Source organism: Anolis sagrei, chromosome 4 (genome assembly GCF_037176765.1).
Source record: "Anolis sagrei isolate rAnoSag1 chromosome 4, rAnoSag1.mat, whole genome shotgun sequence".
NCBI classification, from domain to species: Eukaryota; Metazoa; Chordata; class Lepidosauria; order Squamata; family Dactyloidae; genus Anolis; species Anolis sagrei.
This window is the reverse complement of record NC_090024.1, coordinates 28664094-28682508: the sequence shown is the minus strand read 5'-3', so window position 1 is coordinate 28682508 and position 18415 is coordinate 28664094. Positions and strand designations below refer to the sequence as shown.

Here is an 18415-nt window from a genome sequence, read left to right as displayed (position 1 = left end):
ACCAATGGGGGCTCCAGAATTTTCACTGAAAGTCCCTCATTGCTAACATCAGCAGTTCATGTGATGAGCAGTACCTTTAAAATACAACATATCACCCTGGGCCAAGTGTCTACAAATCTTCAGTTTTTCTTGTGCACACCAAAAGAATAAACAAATGTGCATGGGAACTGGTCCACATAGTCATATCAAAAAATGTTTGCATGATTTTTACCATAGAACAAAAAGAGCCTGAAGTATGTATGATGATATGTGATAGAGATAGATGGTCAAATAATGGCAGCCCTTGGAGTGGGATGGAAAAGTGAGTAGGGTACTGAAATTCTGTCCAGTTCAGAATGTGTTTTGTCAAGCACACAACATGCTGTCAAACTTTTATCCAATATTACAGGATCTGGGATGTGCTGTATACATCTGAAAACAAAGTTAAAGGAGAGATTCGCAGAATATCTAATTTTCTGCCAGATACCGGATTTTGCACTTCCATTGGCAACCCATCATGTGGATTGTTAGCAAAGTCACATGTGTGCTGTCCTGCCCTTTGTTTGTATTATGGGGTCAGCTGAAAGCCATTGCCATTGGCAAATTCTTAAAATTCATAGCATGTAAAATGATGCAGATTTGCAATTATGGTAGTACAGTTTGAATATAGAGTTCTTTCCCCCTCTCTCCCTCCCTCCCTCTCTAAATTGCTTTTGTTATGAACTCATGGACGTCTGTCAAGTGCAGAAACGGTGTGGCGCTTGTCAAGTGATCATCTCCTGGGGGAAACAGTTGGGTTTCTCTAGTTGCAGGGAATCCCAGCTGTCATGTGGGATTCCATCTGTGAATACTCATTTTTATTTTCCATTCAGTGCTTCATTTCCTTTCTCCATCCCCCTACTCTCCGATAGTTTGGCAGCAAACTACTCAAGCATTCTATGTTCTGGTGTGATCTGTTGTAAAAAAAACTCACAATAACAGCAGCATTAATAGTAGTGATGGAAAAGGAAGAGTAGAAATGTTAATGTGTACTTTATTTTCTCATTGGAACAATGTAGACTCCTGTAGTCATGTGGTATCTTGAGATGGGATAGAGGGAAGGAAAGATTCTGGTTATCATATAGCAGAAGGAGATGTGGGACTTTCTTGAAAACATCATTTTATTGAATTACAATTACCCTTTCCTTTCTAATCAAGGGTGAAAGATCTGAATGTGTCATGCCTTAGTTAAGACAAATCTTTCATAAATATTATTTTCTGAAGTATATTAAGAAATGAGAGTTAGAAATATTGGATACTAGAATCAAACAAGACTTCTTCATAATGAAAACCCACAATTAAACCTGTGGGCATTCTTTACAAGAATACATTTGTGGTGAGGTTGTAAGAGATGTTCTTCTTCTCTTACAACCTCACCAGCCTTGCTTTTTTGGATGACACACACTGGTTCAGTGATAGTTTAGCCGTGGAGCACACTGGCTCCCATCCCATGATGTAATACTACTTCCGGCATAAATGGATAAATTGTAGCAGAACTGACGTATGCCACCATGTTGGCAACATGGGGGGCTTCCTGTGTTGCATCAGAAACAATGGGATGAAGCTGGGTGGTCAATGCTTTCCTGCATGAGATGGAGTTACTGGCGAGTTGGATGATGCAGGTTGTAGGGTGATGGGTTCCTCAAGCCCCCCGACGAGCACAACTGGATCCACCACAATCTGTAGCGATTCTGGCAGATAAGGTCGTAAGCCCTTAGGTTTGTTGTCACTGTATTTCACCAAAAGAAAAAGAAAGAATTCAACCACCAGAAACTTCCAATACACAATAGCACTCATTGCTTGTTCTCAAAAAAGCAAACTTCAAGATGATTTCAGATAAGCTCATTAGCTCCAATAGCCATTTGGGCATTTTTATGTGACAGAGGTCTCATCTAATTATAAAACAAAATTCAGGACTGGTTGTTAAGGACATTTCTGGAGAATGTTCAGATATTCCACTCCTGACCTATGGCAGGGATAGGAGCAGAGTCCGGACTATCCAGCTGGATCAACCCAGTCTGGCCCTGCTGGACAGTTACCCTTCCCTGGCCTGTTGTTTCTGGCTCAGCAGCAACCAACCATGGAGCTCTGAAGAGCTCCTGGCCATTTCTGGGTACAGCAAATGTGTCCACACAACCAAGGAGAAGGAAAGAGAGGCCTTATTTTCACAGGGGCAAAAAGGAGAGATGTAATAACCCTTTCCTTTTAAAATTCACCATTGTTTTAATATCAGTTTGTTGAATTGCGATAGCAGGGTTATCTGTTATTCTTTTATCTGTGCATCTATTTAATCTTGTTGTGAGCCACCTGGAAACACAGATACTGAGGGTGATGCAGGATATGTCACATAAACAAAGAAACAAGTAAACTTTTTATGCATTCTAATATTTCAGGGTGTTTGTATCAGGCCCTAATTTCAAAGTACACCTTTTAGTTAGTGCATGACATAGGATAATTTCAGCTGTAGACATAGGACATCTTCACTGCTGACATGTAAATATTCCATATGAAGTGATTTCACTTTTCATATAGATGCATTCAAGTCTCCCATCCTTTGTGAAATGATATAATGCCACAAAGTTTTACTGCTTGATTCTGATCAGATATGAGTTTAATATATTCTATAAAGATGTAAACTGATGCTACAGACATTTCTAAGCAATGTTATCTGAGACTACTGAATTATTAACAGTGATTTTCAGGGCAAAACAGTAGAAGATTTTTGAGCATTTTATTGGCTATTTGTGTCTCCATTAACCTCTTGACTTCTGTATAAACAGCACTTGAGGGTTACCTCACTTGTTTGTCCAGTTACTTGAAAGGTTAGCAAAAAGTGGATATCTGCAGGACCTTTCTTATCCTCATTAGCAGATTCTATTTGTTCCTTAAAAGAGCAACTTTTGACCTTATTTGCCCTTGTCAAATTGGCCTGGTTGTGGTTTTTTAAATAAAAAGTAGGTCTGAAGTTGGCAAAGCATGTTTAAAAATATTTAAGGCGGTGATGCATAGAACTACTACAAATAGATATTTATCTTACATGCTCTGCAATAGGTACTAACATTCTAGTTTTGATATCCTGGATTAAAATATGTTAATAGTTTTGGTTTTGCTATCCTGGATTCAAATTAATAAATGTCTATGTTCCGTTCTATGTATTTATTTCAGCATCCAGTTCAGGAGCTAAACAGTATTTAGCAGCATGAATTTAATCAGTAGAATAAAACAGCAAATAATACTATACAAAAACATGTAAATATTTAACAACACACCCCCTCCCCCATTAAATGCCAAGGTAAAAGTTGAGCACCTAAAGTTCTATTAATTTGACACATGTTAACATAGGATTATAGGCAACCTGAAATTTTGCTGTATATAGTTTTATGTTTTTTCATAGAATAATAGAGTAGGAAGAGACCTTGTGGGCCATCCAGACCAACCCCCTGCCAAGAAGCAGGAAATTTTCATTCAAAGCACCCCTGATAGATGACCATCCAGCCTCTGTTTAAAAGCCTCCAAAGAAGGTGCCTCCATCATACCCCAGGGAAGTTCTTCCTCATGTTCAGGTGGAATCTCCTTTCCTGTAGTTTGAAGCCATTGTTTCATCTCCTAGTCTCCAGGGCAGCAGAAAACAAGCTTGCTCCTTCCTCCTTATGACTTCTCCTCACATATTTATACATGGCCACCATGTCTCCTCTCAGCCTTCTCTTTTGCAGGTTAGACATGCCTAGCTTTTTAAGCCACTCTACATAGAGCTTGTTCTCCAGAGCCTTGATCATTTCGGTTGCCCTCCTCTGGACACATTCCAGCTTGTAAATATCTCCCTTCAATCAACTTTATATTAATTTATTTCATTAATTTAACCCCCCTCCCCCCTTTTGATGGTCTTGACTGCTTACATTAACAGTGGTGTGCAAGAATACATCAGAAACTTGTTATGGAATCTAGTTAACACATTTTACCAAGGAACAAACAGTCCTCGGGATCTATCTACTGGAAAGAACTGTGCTGAGGCATTGCTGCATCCAGAACCTGTCTGACTTAAGGGGGGGGGGGAGGTTGTGAATTGAGGAATCCATTATTATTATTATTATTATTATTATTATTATTATTTTAAAAATCCTATCTTTTAGCTAATTCAGGACTTGGGGTGGCTTACCGTAGTGAAAACAAACATAATTTGAAACTATTTTAAACAATCAAATAAAAAAAACAAACATAAATCCAACACATTATATAGGGACTGTTTGTCCTAAAAATCAATTATTACAGGATTGACAAGATAAAAAGGGGTTTACTTGTTTGTAAAAAAAAAAAAGGGGGGGGGGATGAAGCCATTCTAGCCTTTCTGGGAAGGGAGTTTCAGAGCCTATTCTGCCGCAACCAAGCAGGGGGTTCTAAACATGATATAAGGATCTCAGGCCTGTGTTTAGATTTTGTGGGTGAATGAAAAAAGGCACTTCATACTTACCCTTCTCAAGGTGCTCTAACTGTACTCCATTTCACCCCAATGGAGATGCCATCACATTGCATTGTATTTTATGATTGGTTCTAATTGCTGGTAGCTACTCTGCTTATTGAATAAGGACCTTGTCATATGTGCTGCCGGAATTGGCACGAATCATGGTGAATCTGGTGGTGCCCAGTGTGGGGCATGGGGAACCAGTTGCCCCATATTGTCTGACTTTCTATATCCCACAGGTGGGAAGAGCATCCACACACATAATACACAGATATCTATGTATATCCAAAAAACCAAAATATGTATATATACAACTCTATACAATTCCTCAAGAGAAATAACACAATATTCTAATTCCTTCAAATATTATAAAGAACCTATTTATCTATTCATTTAGAGAATGTGTATCCTGTCCTTCTCAACCCCCGAAGATGCCAACAAGAAACAGTTAGAATACAATAATCCCCGCCAATCGCGCTTGTGAGGGTGGCGGGATCGAGAGCAGGGCCTCCCCCAATGATCGTAAACTCTGAGGTGGGTCATAGAGGAAGATACTGAAGTAAATAGCATAGAGCTATATTATAAGTCCAAAACCTTCCCTGATATGTTAGTGGTGGAACTCAATCCAATTAAAACACTATCAAGTATGCCACAATATATATGGAAACCACCTGATAAGGGAGGGGTTGTGCTATTACTTAACAGAATCAACAATATTAAAGACGTGGAAAGACATCTTTCTGACAATTTATTTTACAGACGAAACCCTAAAGATCCCATAGACAAAATTAGATCCCTCATCCACCTGGCTTCCCCCCACTGATCCTAATGCAGCATGGGAAGCCTTCTGTGTTGCTGTGGCAATGGCATACATTGGTTCCTCTTCTCTTTTGGGATGGAGCCCCACTGGAAGTAGATGTACATTGTGGAATGGGAGCCAGCAAACTCTGTCACAAAACTGAAGATGAACCGATGTATGCAGCCAATTTTTTCCACATCTGATGAGATCGTAAGAATTAGATAAGTGTGTGTGTGTATTTGCTTCACACATCCAATTGTCTGCTTGACAATAGAGGAAACATTCCTAGCGTATTTGAAGCCTGTGGACTGAATTTTGGAAGAGGCTGGGATTACTCTTTTCGGCAAAAAGAATGGATAATAGATTTCAATGTAACATTAGAAATAAAACAAAAATAGTTTAATCATTTATCTTATTTATTTTTAATCATTTATTTCATTTATATGCCACCTTTCTCATATAGTGGGATTCAAGGTAGTATGTGTAATGTTGAAGTATGTACATGTCATCTAAATAGTAAAATGAATTAATCAACTGCAGGCCAAAAATGGCAGCCTACAACTATCATAGGGGAATTTTGGATATATCTAGACTAGCACTGAGATTTGGAAGTCAAAGGGCTGTAATACTTAAACTGATTACTGGGGAATTTTTCTAGCATTTAGTACTGTAAAATATGCCTTATATTTACATTAGAAAATAACTGACATTTGAATAGAAAAACCCTGTCTGTCTGTCTGTCTGTACACACACATATATAGACATACATTTTGAGTAAGAGGGGAGATGGTGCAAATATATTTAACTTAATTATCTTGGTATGTGAACTTACACTGTCTACGTTTGGTTGTCTCTCGTCTTGATAATCCTTTTGAAAGAACAACTCGTAACATAAAGATAAATCCAGCAGCAAATGTCACCATGTCTGTTGGCTATGACCAGCTAACCTTTACCACAATAAGATGAAAGAATAGCCCATACTCCCAAGATGTTGTGACATTAGTCCTCAAACTTTTTATTTCCTAACAGTCCAAACAGCAGAGAGAACTTTGATATATAGATATGTAGATATATAGGTACGGTAAGTTGAAAGTCGATTCAGATTATTTTGGAACAGAAAGATTTCCCAAAGATAGGAACACTCCTTCAGAGAGAAAAACTACACTTGCGCGCTTAGTTGAATGTGAAAATGAAAACACAGCAAAGGGCTGTCAGACTCAGTTCCTGGTATTCTGAGTGGGAACGTCACTCAGCATTAGGGCACATGCTTTGTGTGTAAAAGTATTTGGAAAGCTGTTACTAGATACTATGGTCAGCTAGAACATCCAAAGAATTTGAGTTAGTGTAAATAGATTTATAGAATATTTATCAGAGCTGTGCGATCAATGAAAAAAATGTTTCAAAACTAATTACAAAATTAGTGGGTGATGGCATGTTGCTTCTAAAGTGCTTCTAAAGTATAGTTAGTGAAAATGTCATTACTATAATGAGAGTAACAAAATTTTGTTACTTGTTTGGTATAGTAATTGCACACATGGGGAAATTTCAGGGGCTCCTTTCTCCTCCTTCCTGCTACTCCCCCTGCCTCCTCCACCCAAAAGTATTTTTTCTCACTTCCATCACCCCAAAAAAACTGTTTTCCCACCTCCCTTGCTGCCAAAAGCCTTCCCCCCACCTCACTTGCCATCAAACCTTTTTTTCCTAGTCTTTCTCACCACCCAGATCCTTTCCACCTTGCCTTGTATGCTTCCAAAACCCTATTTCCCTCCCACTGAAATACTATTTATGTTGGTCAAAAAGTTTGCCCATGCCTCATATATATACATTAGATATAATATAGTATAGTATAATAACATTTCTTGGGGCTCCATGAGAAACTTTTGCTTTAAAAAGGGTTCCACAGCTGAAAAAGTTTGGGAACCCCTGCTCTAGGTGACCCTGCTGTAGCTGTAAGTGTTTACATGCAACAGGCAAAATTAAAAGCTTCTTCAAAATTTCCTTACTGAGTATGCATCAAGAGCTGAAGAAAAATATGAGGACAAAGATTAGCTTGTTTCACCAGGTCTCCTAACATGTTTAAAAAGCATATATCATGAATCAAATGGAAATGGTAATTATTATTATGCTGCATTTCCAAACGCCTGTTCAAAGAGCCAAGTTTTTACTCTTTTTCAGGAGGTCAGGAGGGAGGGGGTTGATCTACTATCCTTAGGGAGGAAGTTCCACAGCCGAGGGGCCGCCACTGAGAAGGCTCTGTCTCTCATCCCCGCCAGATACGCCTGCATTCACTTTCTGTATTCCCTTTTCTTAAGACTAACTCTAGAACCTCTGGTTTGTGTACTCTCACCTCCTTTCCTTTCCCCTGGTCCCAAACTATGGCAACATGACAAAATGTTTTGCTACCCTTTCCCTTGTCTTGTCTTGATGTCTCCATGTGATGGGAGAAGGAGGGAGGCCGTGGGTCACCATGAAACAGAACGGGGGGCGGGGGGTAGTATCTGTATGATGAGGTCCATGGAAGAGGGTTGAAAAGTCTAAGGCTTGGATAAACCATGGCTTAATGATAAAACCATGGCTTGGTGTTACATCCAGTGCAATTTATATATAGATATTTATGTGTGTGTTCTAAGGAGAATATTCAAAATAAAATGATTTGCCACCTACAGTCTGAAGTTGCATATATGAGCTGAGACTGTTTACTGTGATTTTCTAAACTTGTACCTTGCTTACCTTCAAGTGGATTTTCAGTTCTATCCCACAATATTGGGAAATGACTTTTGAATGTAGCATGCGTGAGTAAGTCCTTCTATTGACAAATATGTTGAAACATAGCATCTGGCATAAAAACATCAAATAAGCATCCTAGGATTGTCTGTACTATCAAGCAGGGTGACAAAACATAATATTATGCCAGCTTGGTGGCCATCGTGTCTCATTATCAATATCTGTTTGCAGTAATCTCATGGGACCAGCTATGTTTCTAGCTTCTGAGTGAGTTATGGAAATCGAAGATTTTTTTTAAAGAAAGGTTTGGAGCTGTGGGAAAAAGAAGTTATCCACATGTGGAATATCACCTTGAGATGCTTTCATTGTACTCTGTACTCTGGGTTATAGTTTCATAGTGTCTGATACACAGAACAAGGACTAATGAATGATAAATGTCTAACTAGCATTTCAGTCACTATAAAGAAAGGAGTTGATAAAGCTTACTAAATTTCAGATCATATCATTCATTGCTTCTAGATTTACATATAAAATCATTTCATTTTTAGAAACGCTCAATTGTGAAGATTTCTGAGTACACTTTGTGTGGTAATTTTGTTGTTTTCCCTCCTGTATTTTTCTTAATAATGGTCAATGTTATGTTACCATGTAGGTGTGAGTGAGTGAGAAAGAGAAAGAGAGAGAGAGAATTCATTCAAATTCATTCTGGCTGCTTCTTCTACTTTTTTATATTATACAGTCGGAATCATTAGCATTATTATTTCAGGAACAGTAAAGCAGGACATCAGCAGTCATCTAAGAAAAAAAGGAGAGAGGGAAAAAATTACATTATCCATTCAGAATAATTTTCCACATAATATAAATGTTACCCAAGACAGAGCTTTGAAATGGATACTGATTCTTTAAATTCTTTCCTGTCTGTTTCAGGAAATAGTGAGATCCTGTTGATAATGAAGTACAATGTGTCTAAAGTTCACTTCTAAACACTTGGCTCTTTGCTGTGAAAGTCATCTGCATTCCCTTTATAATTCTAAGCCACCAGAGATATGCCTAATCTTGGAGATCTGATCCTATGCTATCATTCAGAAAAATCCTTGATAATAATTCTGCCATTCAGATCTGTGAAAGCACTAAAGCTTTGCAGCCTGTACCGTCTTCTACTTCTTCTTCGACTTTTACTTCTTCTTCTTTTTTTTTTACTCCTGGATCTGGGGAATAAGGCCTTAGCTTATGGATTTGGAGATTTAGTTGTTTGCAAATAAAATCATTATTACTATTATTATTCAAGTTCTTAATCAACACAAGCAAATGGCATCTGTTTGTTATCATTCTTTTTCCAGAAGACAAAGGCTCCAGTCCCTATGGTGCTGACTGCGGGCCCCAAGTGGCTTCTGGATGTGACTTGGCAAGGAGTGGAAGACAACAAAAACAACTGCATTGTGTACAGCAAAGGTAAACAAAAGCTGATTTTCCTTCCACTTTCTTTGCAAGGAATTAATACAGTGCTGGTGAAACGTGACCATTGCAGCAAATGCAGTGTGAAAAAGCAAGACTGTGATTCCCTTGTCATGTATACTGTAGCCACCACTTCTTTATTTCTGGGTTAAGAATAGGGAAATGTTTTGTGAGTGGTATTATATTATTTTGTGCATTATATTACATTTTATAATAACTGAATATGAAGCAAAGACACAGTGTTTCCTTTCAATATTCAAGCTTTTTAAAGAGGGACAGAGCTTAAGGCCTGGTGTGTTGTCTGATATAAAACCATACTACCATTACAAACTATGATCCAATTTGCTTGCCATTTAAATAACCAAAATATATGTAGGGTTTCTCGGTATTCAGTCATTTTTACAGACAGTTACAGATTTTTCTCCTCCACACCTTCCCATGCTTTCTGCATTTTATCATAGCAGCATTTTCTGTACTTTTTGAGGAACTGGATTGAAAGACACTGTTTTATAGACTTTTATAGTTTTTATATTTGTTATGGTTTTTATATGTATTTAACTTGAGATTTAATTGTTTTAACTGACATATGTATATTTTTATATACGGCACCTAATTGTTGCTGGTTTGTACGCCGCCCTGAGTCGCTTTCAGACTGAAATGGGCAGGATAAAAATGATGTAAATAAATACATAAATAAATACTTTATCTAAAATCCCAGTAGATTTTTTTAAGGAACTTGTTTTTTAAAAAAGAGAGTAGAGATGAAGTTGCATTTCTATTTTGATAGAAATCCAAAACATTCTGCCCTCTGACCAGAGCCTGGAATAGTTACATTTTCAGAATAAAACACACTGAAGCCTATAATCAAACAGGATTCTGGGAGCTAGAAACCAAAAAGTAACTTTTTCAAATTCTGCCTGTGACAATCGAATAAGTTGTGAAATCTGTGGAAGTTGTATGGAAGAAGTGTATTGTTTCATGCAAGACTACCTCAATAAATGTATTAGTATCTTTTGAAATTATAATTAGCAGGTCTTTGAATTCTTACATGAGGGAGCAGGTATGAACCATGTTGTGTTAAAAAAAACCTCATCTTGTGCTGATTAATATCATGGTGTTATTCAGAATGCATAGATATTATTTCTGCCTACTGGAATGATTTGTCAAATGGTAAGCTAAGATCCACCACTGGGTAAAAAAACTTTCATGTGCAGGTCTCTGTGTGGCCTCCAGCGGGCAAACACTTTGCACTACTGCTTGTACACCTGTGCAGTGGCTACTTTAATAAACTTCATAGTGATTTAAGCCAAGCAGCTGAATAGTTGTATTGTTATGTACCTTCAAATTGACTCCAAGTTATGATGAACCCATGGTAGGATTTTATTGGCAAGATTCAGAGAAGGTTTTCCATTGTCTTTCTCAAAGACTGAGAGACCATGACTTGCCCAAGGTCACCTAGTGGGTTTTCATGTCTGAACTGGCTTCCAAATGCTGTCTTAACTCTCAAACCACTGCATCATGCTCCTTCTAACTGCACAGGTACATGTGGATTGACTCAAGGAATCTACAGCTCTGATTTTGCAAGGCTGATGTTAATAACAGGTTCATCTGGAGGTATCTTAATCATAGAGTTGCCACAAGCTAAAGCAAACAATGCACCGCATAAGATTGTTCTAGTATTACTGTGGTGTATTATGAAACAAAGAATACTATATACATCTGGGTTTAATAGTGAGGATACTCTTGGGTATGATTTGGAGCAAACACAGAACCTAAGTTCTATTACTACACATAAATGTATAAAACTAGCTGGTCTGAGTCCCTCCATGGAGGTAGAGAAGATCAGGATACAAAAGTTTTAATTAAAATAAATAAATAAATTTTAAATAAACTTTGGGAATCATAGAAGTGATACCTCTGTAATTTTGGTTAATAAGCAGAGTCTCAGTTTTAGGAACTTCATCACATGGGGGGTTCTCCCTGTGCCATTTTTATAGCCTCCATGGTGAAATGACAGGAATGAGGGATTACTCTGTCACCCCGTATGCCACTCGATCACAGCACAGCTTCCCCATCATACAGGGGAAGCATCATCAAAGCAGCGCAGAGACAGTGCAACATGGGCAGGTTCCCATGTTTGGAGGGAATCTTCCTAGAATGATTCCACTCCGGTTGTGGGCGGGGTCTCCATCAGAAATCCATTGATGTAGTGTGATGGGCAGTATACCCATCCATCGCTGGACTGGTGAGGAAGTGCCATAGAACACTGAAAAATTCCTGTGCGATGAAGTGGCTAGAGCATAAGGTTAAAAAAATGAATCCTATGGTGCTGATTTTGTACTACAGAACCATGATGTCTGAATGCAACATCAAGCCATTGTGACATAGCTATTAGGCTTGGGTAACTACGGAAAAAAATGGTTCTAAACTCGTTTCGTTTTTAGGGGGGGCCTTGCGTTTCGTTTTTTTAAAGAATTCCGAAATTTCCCTTAAAATGTTTTCAAAATATACGAAATTTCGTAAAATTACGAATCGATTTGTTAATGGCAGACACGATTGCGCAATTTGCTAAAACACCCTCCAAATGTGACAGGGGGAACTTCTGAAGCTTCCCTCTCCCTCTGTTGTTGACTGTTGGTGTGATAATTTATTTTTTATCACTGATAAAACAAACAACTATAAAACTTGCACCAGACATACGGAAATAATTACGAAACAATTACGAAACAATTTTGAAACAATTTTGAACCAATTACGAAACAATTACGAAACAATACAAAATAAATTGGAAAAATTGTTTCGATTTTTAATTACTCCTCACAGTAGTCCTGCATGGCTCAATATTAAATACGAATTAATAACGAATTATGAAATTAACGAATGAAACCGCCCAAGCCTAATAGCTATCATGTCCAAGCTCAAATTAAAGTGGTGAGGAAAAATTACAAAACAGATCTACTAGCTCTTATGGAGGAATAGTGGAGCTTTCATTCCTTACTGCTTCACCTGTGTCACCAGCAACAACATGGAGCTTCTAATAAATGGAATATTGCTCCAGTTACTTTACTGATTATAGCCTTAGTTATACCTCATTAATATATTCTGTGTGGAATTTTGTTTGCATCCCTTTCCCTCATCCTTTAGTATTTCCGACTAGGCTCAGGTTTCAAATGCTATAAATCCCCACTCGCAGTACTTTCTGATTGTTTAAAAAATTACACAATTGTAGGGCAATTTATTTTAGTTTTTTTAATTCCTTACCAAACAGGCCCACTGAGATGAAAGATTTGTTTGCTGAGGCAACCTTGTGACCATTTCCGCATACAAGCATCCAGGCAAATAAGTACCCATATCACTATATTAACATACAAAACACTAATCATAACATCAAAGGCTACTAAAACTTACTAGAAACAATTACAACTTGTTCCTATAATCATTGCAATTTGTACACTTATAAGAGGATTGCCTTTAAACTGCTACAAGCCTTTGAAAATGGAAACACTGAAAACAGGGAATTTGCATGTTTTAAAAAACGAGTAGTTACACATCAGGGTCTTATGCATTCTTCCCATTATAATTACAAAACACCAATAAATTAATTTTCTAACCTGAAAATACCTGATTTAGTTAAGAAAAAGCAGAGCCTAAAACAGAATGAATCGGCATCATTTTAAAGTTCACTGTGACTCATTGCTCTAGCAGCAGAAAACAACATAGCATTTTGATGTTAGCATAAAATAAATTTTTCATATGCATGAGAAATTGCTATTTATTTTGAAACCTATTATGAATTGTTTATATATAAACTTTGCTGCAACTATCAAAGTAGAACTTCAGCTCATATATTCATTGGCAACAGAATTCCAGGGTGTTCATAGTTGAGACATTTCTCTTCCCATTTCTCACACTTTTTTCAATTTCTATTCTTTTCCCAACATTACTTGCTTTACTCTTGGTTTCAATCAAGTGCCTCAGTTTTGGTAAGAACTTGGTGCCACATTGCAGGCACAGCTGGGAGGGCTGGGCCAGGAGGGAGGGGGGCCGGGTACATGTTGGGTGGAGAGGGCATGGGAGAGGGCAGGACCAGGAGGGCCTGGATCATCTCAGGTTGTCCTCCCAGCATTAGGATCATGGCTGCTCACTCCATCCTTATGCCGAGAGGAAGGCAGGATATGCAGTGACTGCCCCGATTCTCCCTCCTGATCCTCCTCTCCTAAACCTTGGGATGTCCTCTTGTCATTATGCTGGAAGAAGAGTGAGACAGGCGGTGGCTGAGAGTGCTCCAGAGGGCTTTCACCTGCCGCATGCCTTCCTCAAGTCATCCTCCTGGCATAAAGATGGTGTCGCACTGTCCTTATGCTGGGAGGAGGGCAACACACATGGTGGTTGAGAGCACCCTGGAGGGCTGTCAGGTGCTATGTGTCTCCCTTCCCCATCTTTTTGGCATAAAGATATGTCGAGCCACATGTCCTTCTGCCAAGAGGACAGGGAAAATTAGGAGGGCCTGAGGTAAACACCCAGGGGGCCACATCCTGCCCCTGGGCCTTAGTTTGCCCATGCCTGATCTAGAAGGATTTGTTCTTGGCTAATATTTCATGTCAACTAACAAAAGGTAAAAATTTATGGGGAATAACGCAAGTCTTTACATAGAAAGTGGTATATAAGTGGAGAAGCTAAAAGATAAGGGAAGATGATGTGGACACAATTTTGAAGACCTGAGCCATCATCTGAACATGGATTGTGACTTGTACTGAGATGATACAAGAAGGCAAAGAGTATTCAAAAGGTGGTTTTGCCAGTTCCTTTATCTGAAATCTAGCCTACGGGACCAGTATTCATTGGTTGTTTCCCTTCCAATTACTTTGCTTATCTTCCAAGATCAGATGGGATTTGGTGCCTTCAGGATATTTAGATCAAGTTTTTCGTTTATTGCATCTGTGATTAAATTAAATTGTTATCAAATTTTAATGCAACACCAATAACATAGAATCATAGAATAATAAGGTTGGAAGAGACCGCATGGGCCATCTAGTCAAATCCCCTGACATGCAGGAAAACACAATCAAAACACCCCCAACAGTTGGCCATCCAGCTTCTGTTTAAAAGCCTCTAAGGAAGGTATACTACCTTCCAAGGAAGGTATACTACCTTCCAAGGAAGGTATACTACCATACTCAGAAGCAGAGAGTTCCACTGTTGAACAACTCTTACAGTCAGGAAGTTCTTCCTAAGATTCAGGTGGAATCTCCTTTCCTGTAATTTGAACCCATTGCTCTGAGTCCTACTTTCCAGGACAGCAGAAAACAAGCCTGCTCCCTCTTCCTTATGACATTCTTTCAAATATTTATACATGGCTATCCATCTCCTCTCAATGTTCTCTTCTGCAGGCTAAACATATATAACTCTTTAAGACACTCCTCAGGGATTCATGGTCTCCAGATCTTTGTTCCTTTTAGCAGGCATGTAGCCGGGGGGGGGGGGGGGGGGGGGCTTGAGGGGCTTCAGCCCCCCCCCCCCCCGAAATTCTCATGGTGGTTCGCGAAAAGGCCTTACTGGTGCATTATTTAAACTGTTATGTTTATTCATATCTGTTATTCATATCTGATCACCATACTCAATATATCCCATATGCATGGGGGTATTGGGGTAATGATACAAAAGGTTTGCTAGGCTAGACCCTCTTTCACTCAGACTCAGCCCCCACCGAAACTCAGCCCCCCTGAAACCCCCCCCCCCCCCCAATTTTTTTTGGCTGGCTACGGGCCTGCCTTTTAGTTACCCTCCTCTGGACACCTTCCAGCTTGTCAATATCTTTTTCAAACTGTGCTAGCCAGAATTGGACTCAGTATTCCAGGTGAGATCTAACCAAAGCAGAATAGAGAGGCCTCATGCTTCCCTCAATTGGAACACTATATTCCTTTTGATGCAGCCCAAAGTTCCATTTTTTTTAGCTGCTGCATCACACTGTTGGTTCATGTTTGTCAGTAAGAAGTCTAGAAAGGTCTGTGGCTTGGAAGGAAAAGGCAAGTGGAAGGGAGAAGGGCAAAGAGAGATGGAAGAATGCATTATGATATCAGATATCATGTGGAATTAACTGTTAAGATAAAAATAATAATTAAACAGGGGTGGGGGAAGAGATGACTTATAAAGATCAATGCTTGGAGGGTGTTGAAAGGTGACATTATTTGTGTCATCATTAAAGCTTGTCATACGTTGTTAAACTGAAACCCTTCCCTTTGGTTGATAGGGAGTGGGTTCATCCCAAAAAAAGGGGGGGTCAAGCTCCAAGAAGGGAATGTCCTGCAAAACCCCAGAAAAGCCCAAGGTGCCCCCCTTTTGCTTTGGGGAGGGACTGTTTTAAGGAGGGCCTGTCCTGCCTCCCTGTTTCTTTCTGCCTGAGGGACTTCCCCTGGTTTCCCTTCATGGGCTGCAGAAGGGCCTCCTTGCCTCACAAACCCAAAGGCTGGCAAAGAAGAAGGACTGGCCTTTCTTCCCTAAAGTTTAGAAGAAGGGAGAGAGACCTTAAGGCGCTGCAGCTCAGGTCCCAGAAGGAAAGATTGTCAAGTCTTGAGGAGGGTTCCCCCTTCTCCTTCCTTCCCTTCCTCCCAAAAAAGAAAAAAGAGAGGTTTGGAGTCCCAAAGCCTCAGTCCTTTGCTTTATTCCTATTTCTTCCTCCCTCTCAGAATATTTATGGCATCTATCTCTCTTCTTAAGAGTTACATAATAAGGCCATAACAGGTTCAAGGTAATATAAAATGTTTTCTTTTGCCTCTCAAACCACAAATCTGATTATTTTTTTACAAAATTAATGTTATTCTATTTTTATTCTAAGTACAATACTGTTTGTGGTATGGTGAATTTTGAGTAAAAATGATAATTTTCAATCCAATCATTCTGTTAGGCATCTTAAAAATGAAAAAATGATGAATTTGACATTAATTGCTCATCAGAAAAATATCTTCAGCTTTACATATTGAATTCATATTCAGCAACCAGAATTTAAAGAAAAGGTATAATAAATAATCCAGAATGTATAATTCTTATTGATCTTCTGTGGCCATTTTAACTTATCTTTACTGCTTTGAAAACCTTTCAAGAACATTTGATTGTTGTCTGATAGTATGGATTTGAAAGACAAAGGGCTCCCTCACTCTGTCTGTATGCTGATAAAAACATATTCTGTTTCAGTCTGCTAGTAGATAACTGATGATAGCTTGAGCAACTTGTATCATTAATTTCTTCCTTTTAGTGAAGCAAATGGTTAAGTACCATAGATAAACAAATCAGGAGAGAAGCATGAGAGAAGAGCACCTTCTTTTCCTTTAGGAAAAAAATTCTCCCCTTAGTCTTAAATATTTTAGATGTGACCAACGGTGATCAAGTCTAACATATTTTGGGTTTCAGTTTTAGACCTTGGACTAAATAGGAGCCCTGCCAATGTGCATCAGCTCTATCACAGCTAAATGCCTCATGCGGCTGATCCAATATTATGTGGGTCAAGGCAACCCCATATCAATCAAAGTCGTAGAAAAGTCTGAATCCTTGCACAGAATTCAGATTGTCCTTTGACTTGGGTCCTATGGGAACAGTTGGGCTGTCCTTATAGATATCCAGTGTTTCCTGTGCTCACCTGGTCTGGGAACATGGGATGGCACTCCCCTTTTCCCTGCCTTCCATGTTGTGGTAGTTTCCACGACAACACTGGGCTTACCTGTACACCATCACATGCAGTGATATTAGCTGGGATGACAGCGGATACTGGGAAGGCATAGGAAAGGATGGGGGTTTCCTCCTTGGCTCCCTGTTGTCCCAGCTGTCACTCCACTCAATGGTGGACAGGTAAACCTGTGTTGCAGCAAGAGACCACCATGAAATGGAAGGCAGTGGGACCACACTCCAGGCCTATTCAATGTTGTACATGGCAGATTGGGTCCGGATTATGGCTCAGTACATATCCACCCTGGGAGTCTGGGCAGCTCTAATTGCTGCTGCGATAAAACATTCATATCCTGGTTGAGATGGAGTGGCAATCCATCTTGATTTTTAAATTGTCTTGATTTTCAAATTTGCAGCATCAATCCAAGTTAGCAATTTGATGACAATTTAAAATGAACACTATACTAACAGATATTTAGATTATTTAATTTTTACCTAGAGTACAAGAGCACTCTTTATCACGTGAGCATTGGTGACAGTTTTTATTGCATGGCACTGTGTGCACCCCACTACCCCATGATTCTGCTATCCCCAGCTATTGATAGACTGCGTTTCCCAATCTTTTTGAAGCAAAATTTCCCATAGAGCCCCAATAAATGTTTAGTGTTTAATACAATATATCTATGTTTTATGAGTGATATTGCACACAATATGTTTATGGAAGTATGAATAATAAGGAATTTATATGGGTGTGTGTGTGTGTGTGTGTGTGTGTGTGTATATATATATATATATATATATATATATATATATATATATATATATGAAACAATAGTAAAAAAAGAACTGGAGACGATATTATTATTTAAATCTACAAAATGATATAAAAATTAGTTAAGATATTTGAAAAATGTTACAATATTACATGTACATTCGAAGTTTATGTGAACAATGTGCCTGTTTCTTGTGGCAGAGTTTGTCAGAGTTTAGCAGAGTTTCCCTGTAATCTCCCTCCTCACCATGTCTTCTTTTAATGCCCAGACCACCTGGCTAACAGGTTCAGCTCATTTTTTTTCCTACCCTTCTTTCTCTCTTTCTCTCTCTCTTCTGTCTTTTGTTTGAATGTCACTGCCTGACTGCGTTGCTTGGCTTGTCAGTTCCTCGTCCCAGCTCATCTCCTATGATCTCTGCTGGCAGTTTCTGAGCACAGAGCACTCAGCTTTTCTGTTTTTGCACAGCGACCTGGTCCTGCCAAACAATCCACTTCAAGGGACAGCCCCAGGGTGACCGCTTATTGGATG

At 39.0% G+C, this 18415-nt stretch overlaps 1 protein-coding gene across 2 annotated transcripts in view; it reads left to right on the top strand.

Moving 5' to 3' along the window:
* Positions 1 to 18415, top strand: part of ZFPM2 (zinc finger protein, FOG family member 2) — a 358910-nt gene that overhangs the window by 211171 nt on the left and 129324 nt on the right. For both annotated transcript variants that reach the window (XM_060775763.2, XM_060775762.2), the window contains one exon: positions 9341 to 9452. In XM_060775763.2, coding sequence (XP_060631746.2) covers positions 9341 to 9452 — 112 coding nt within the window. The remainder of the gene's footprint in view (positions 1 to 9340; positions 9453 to 18415) is intronic.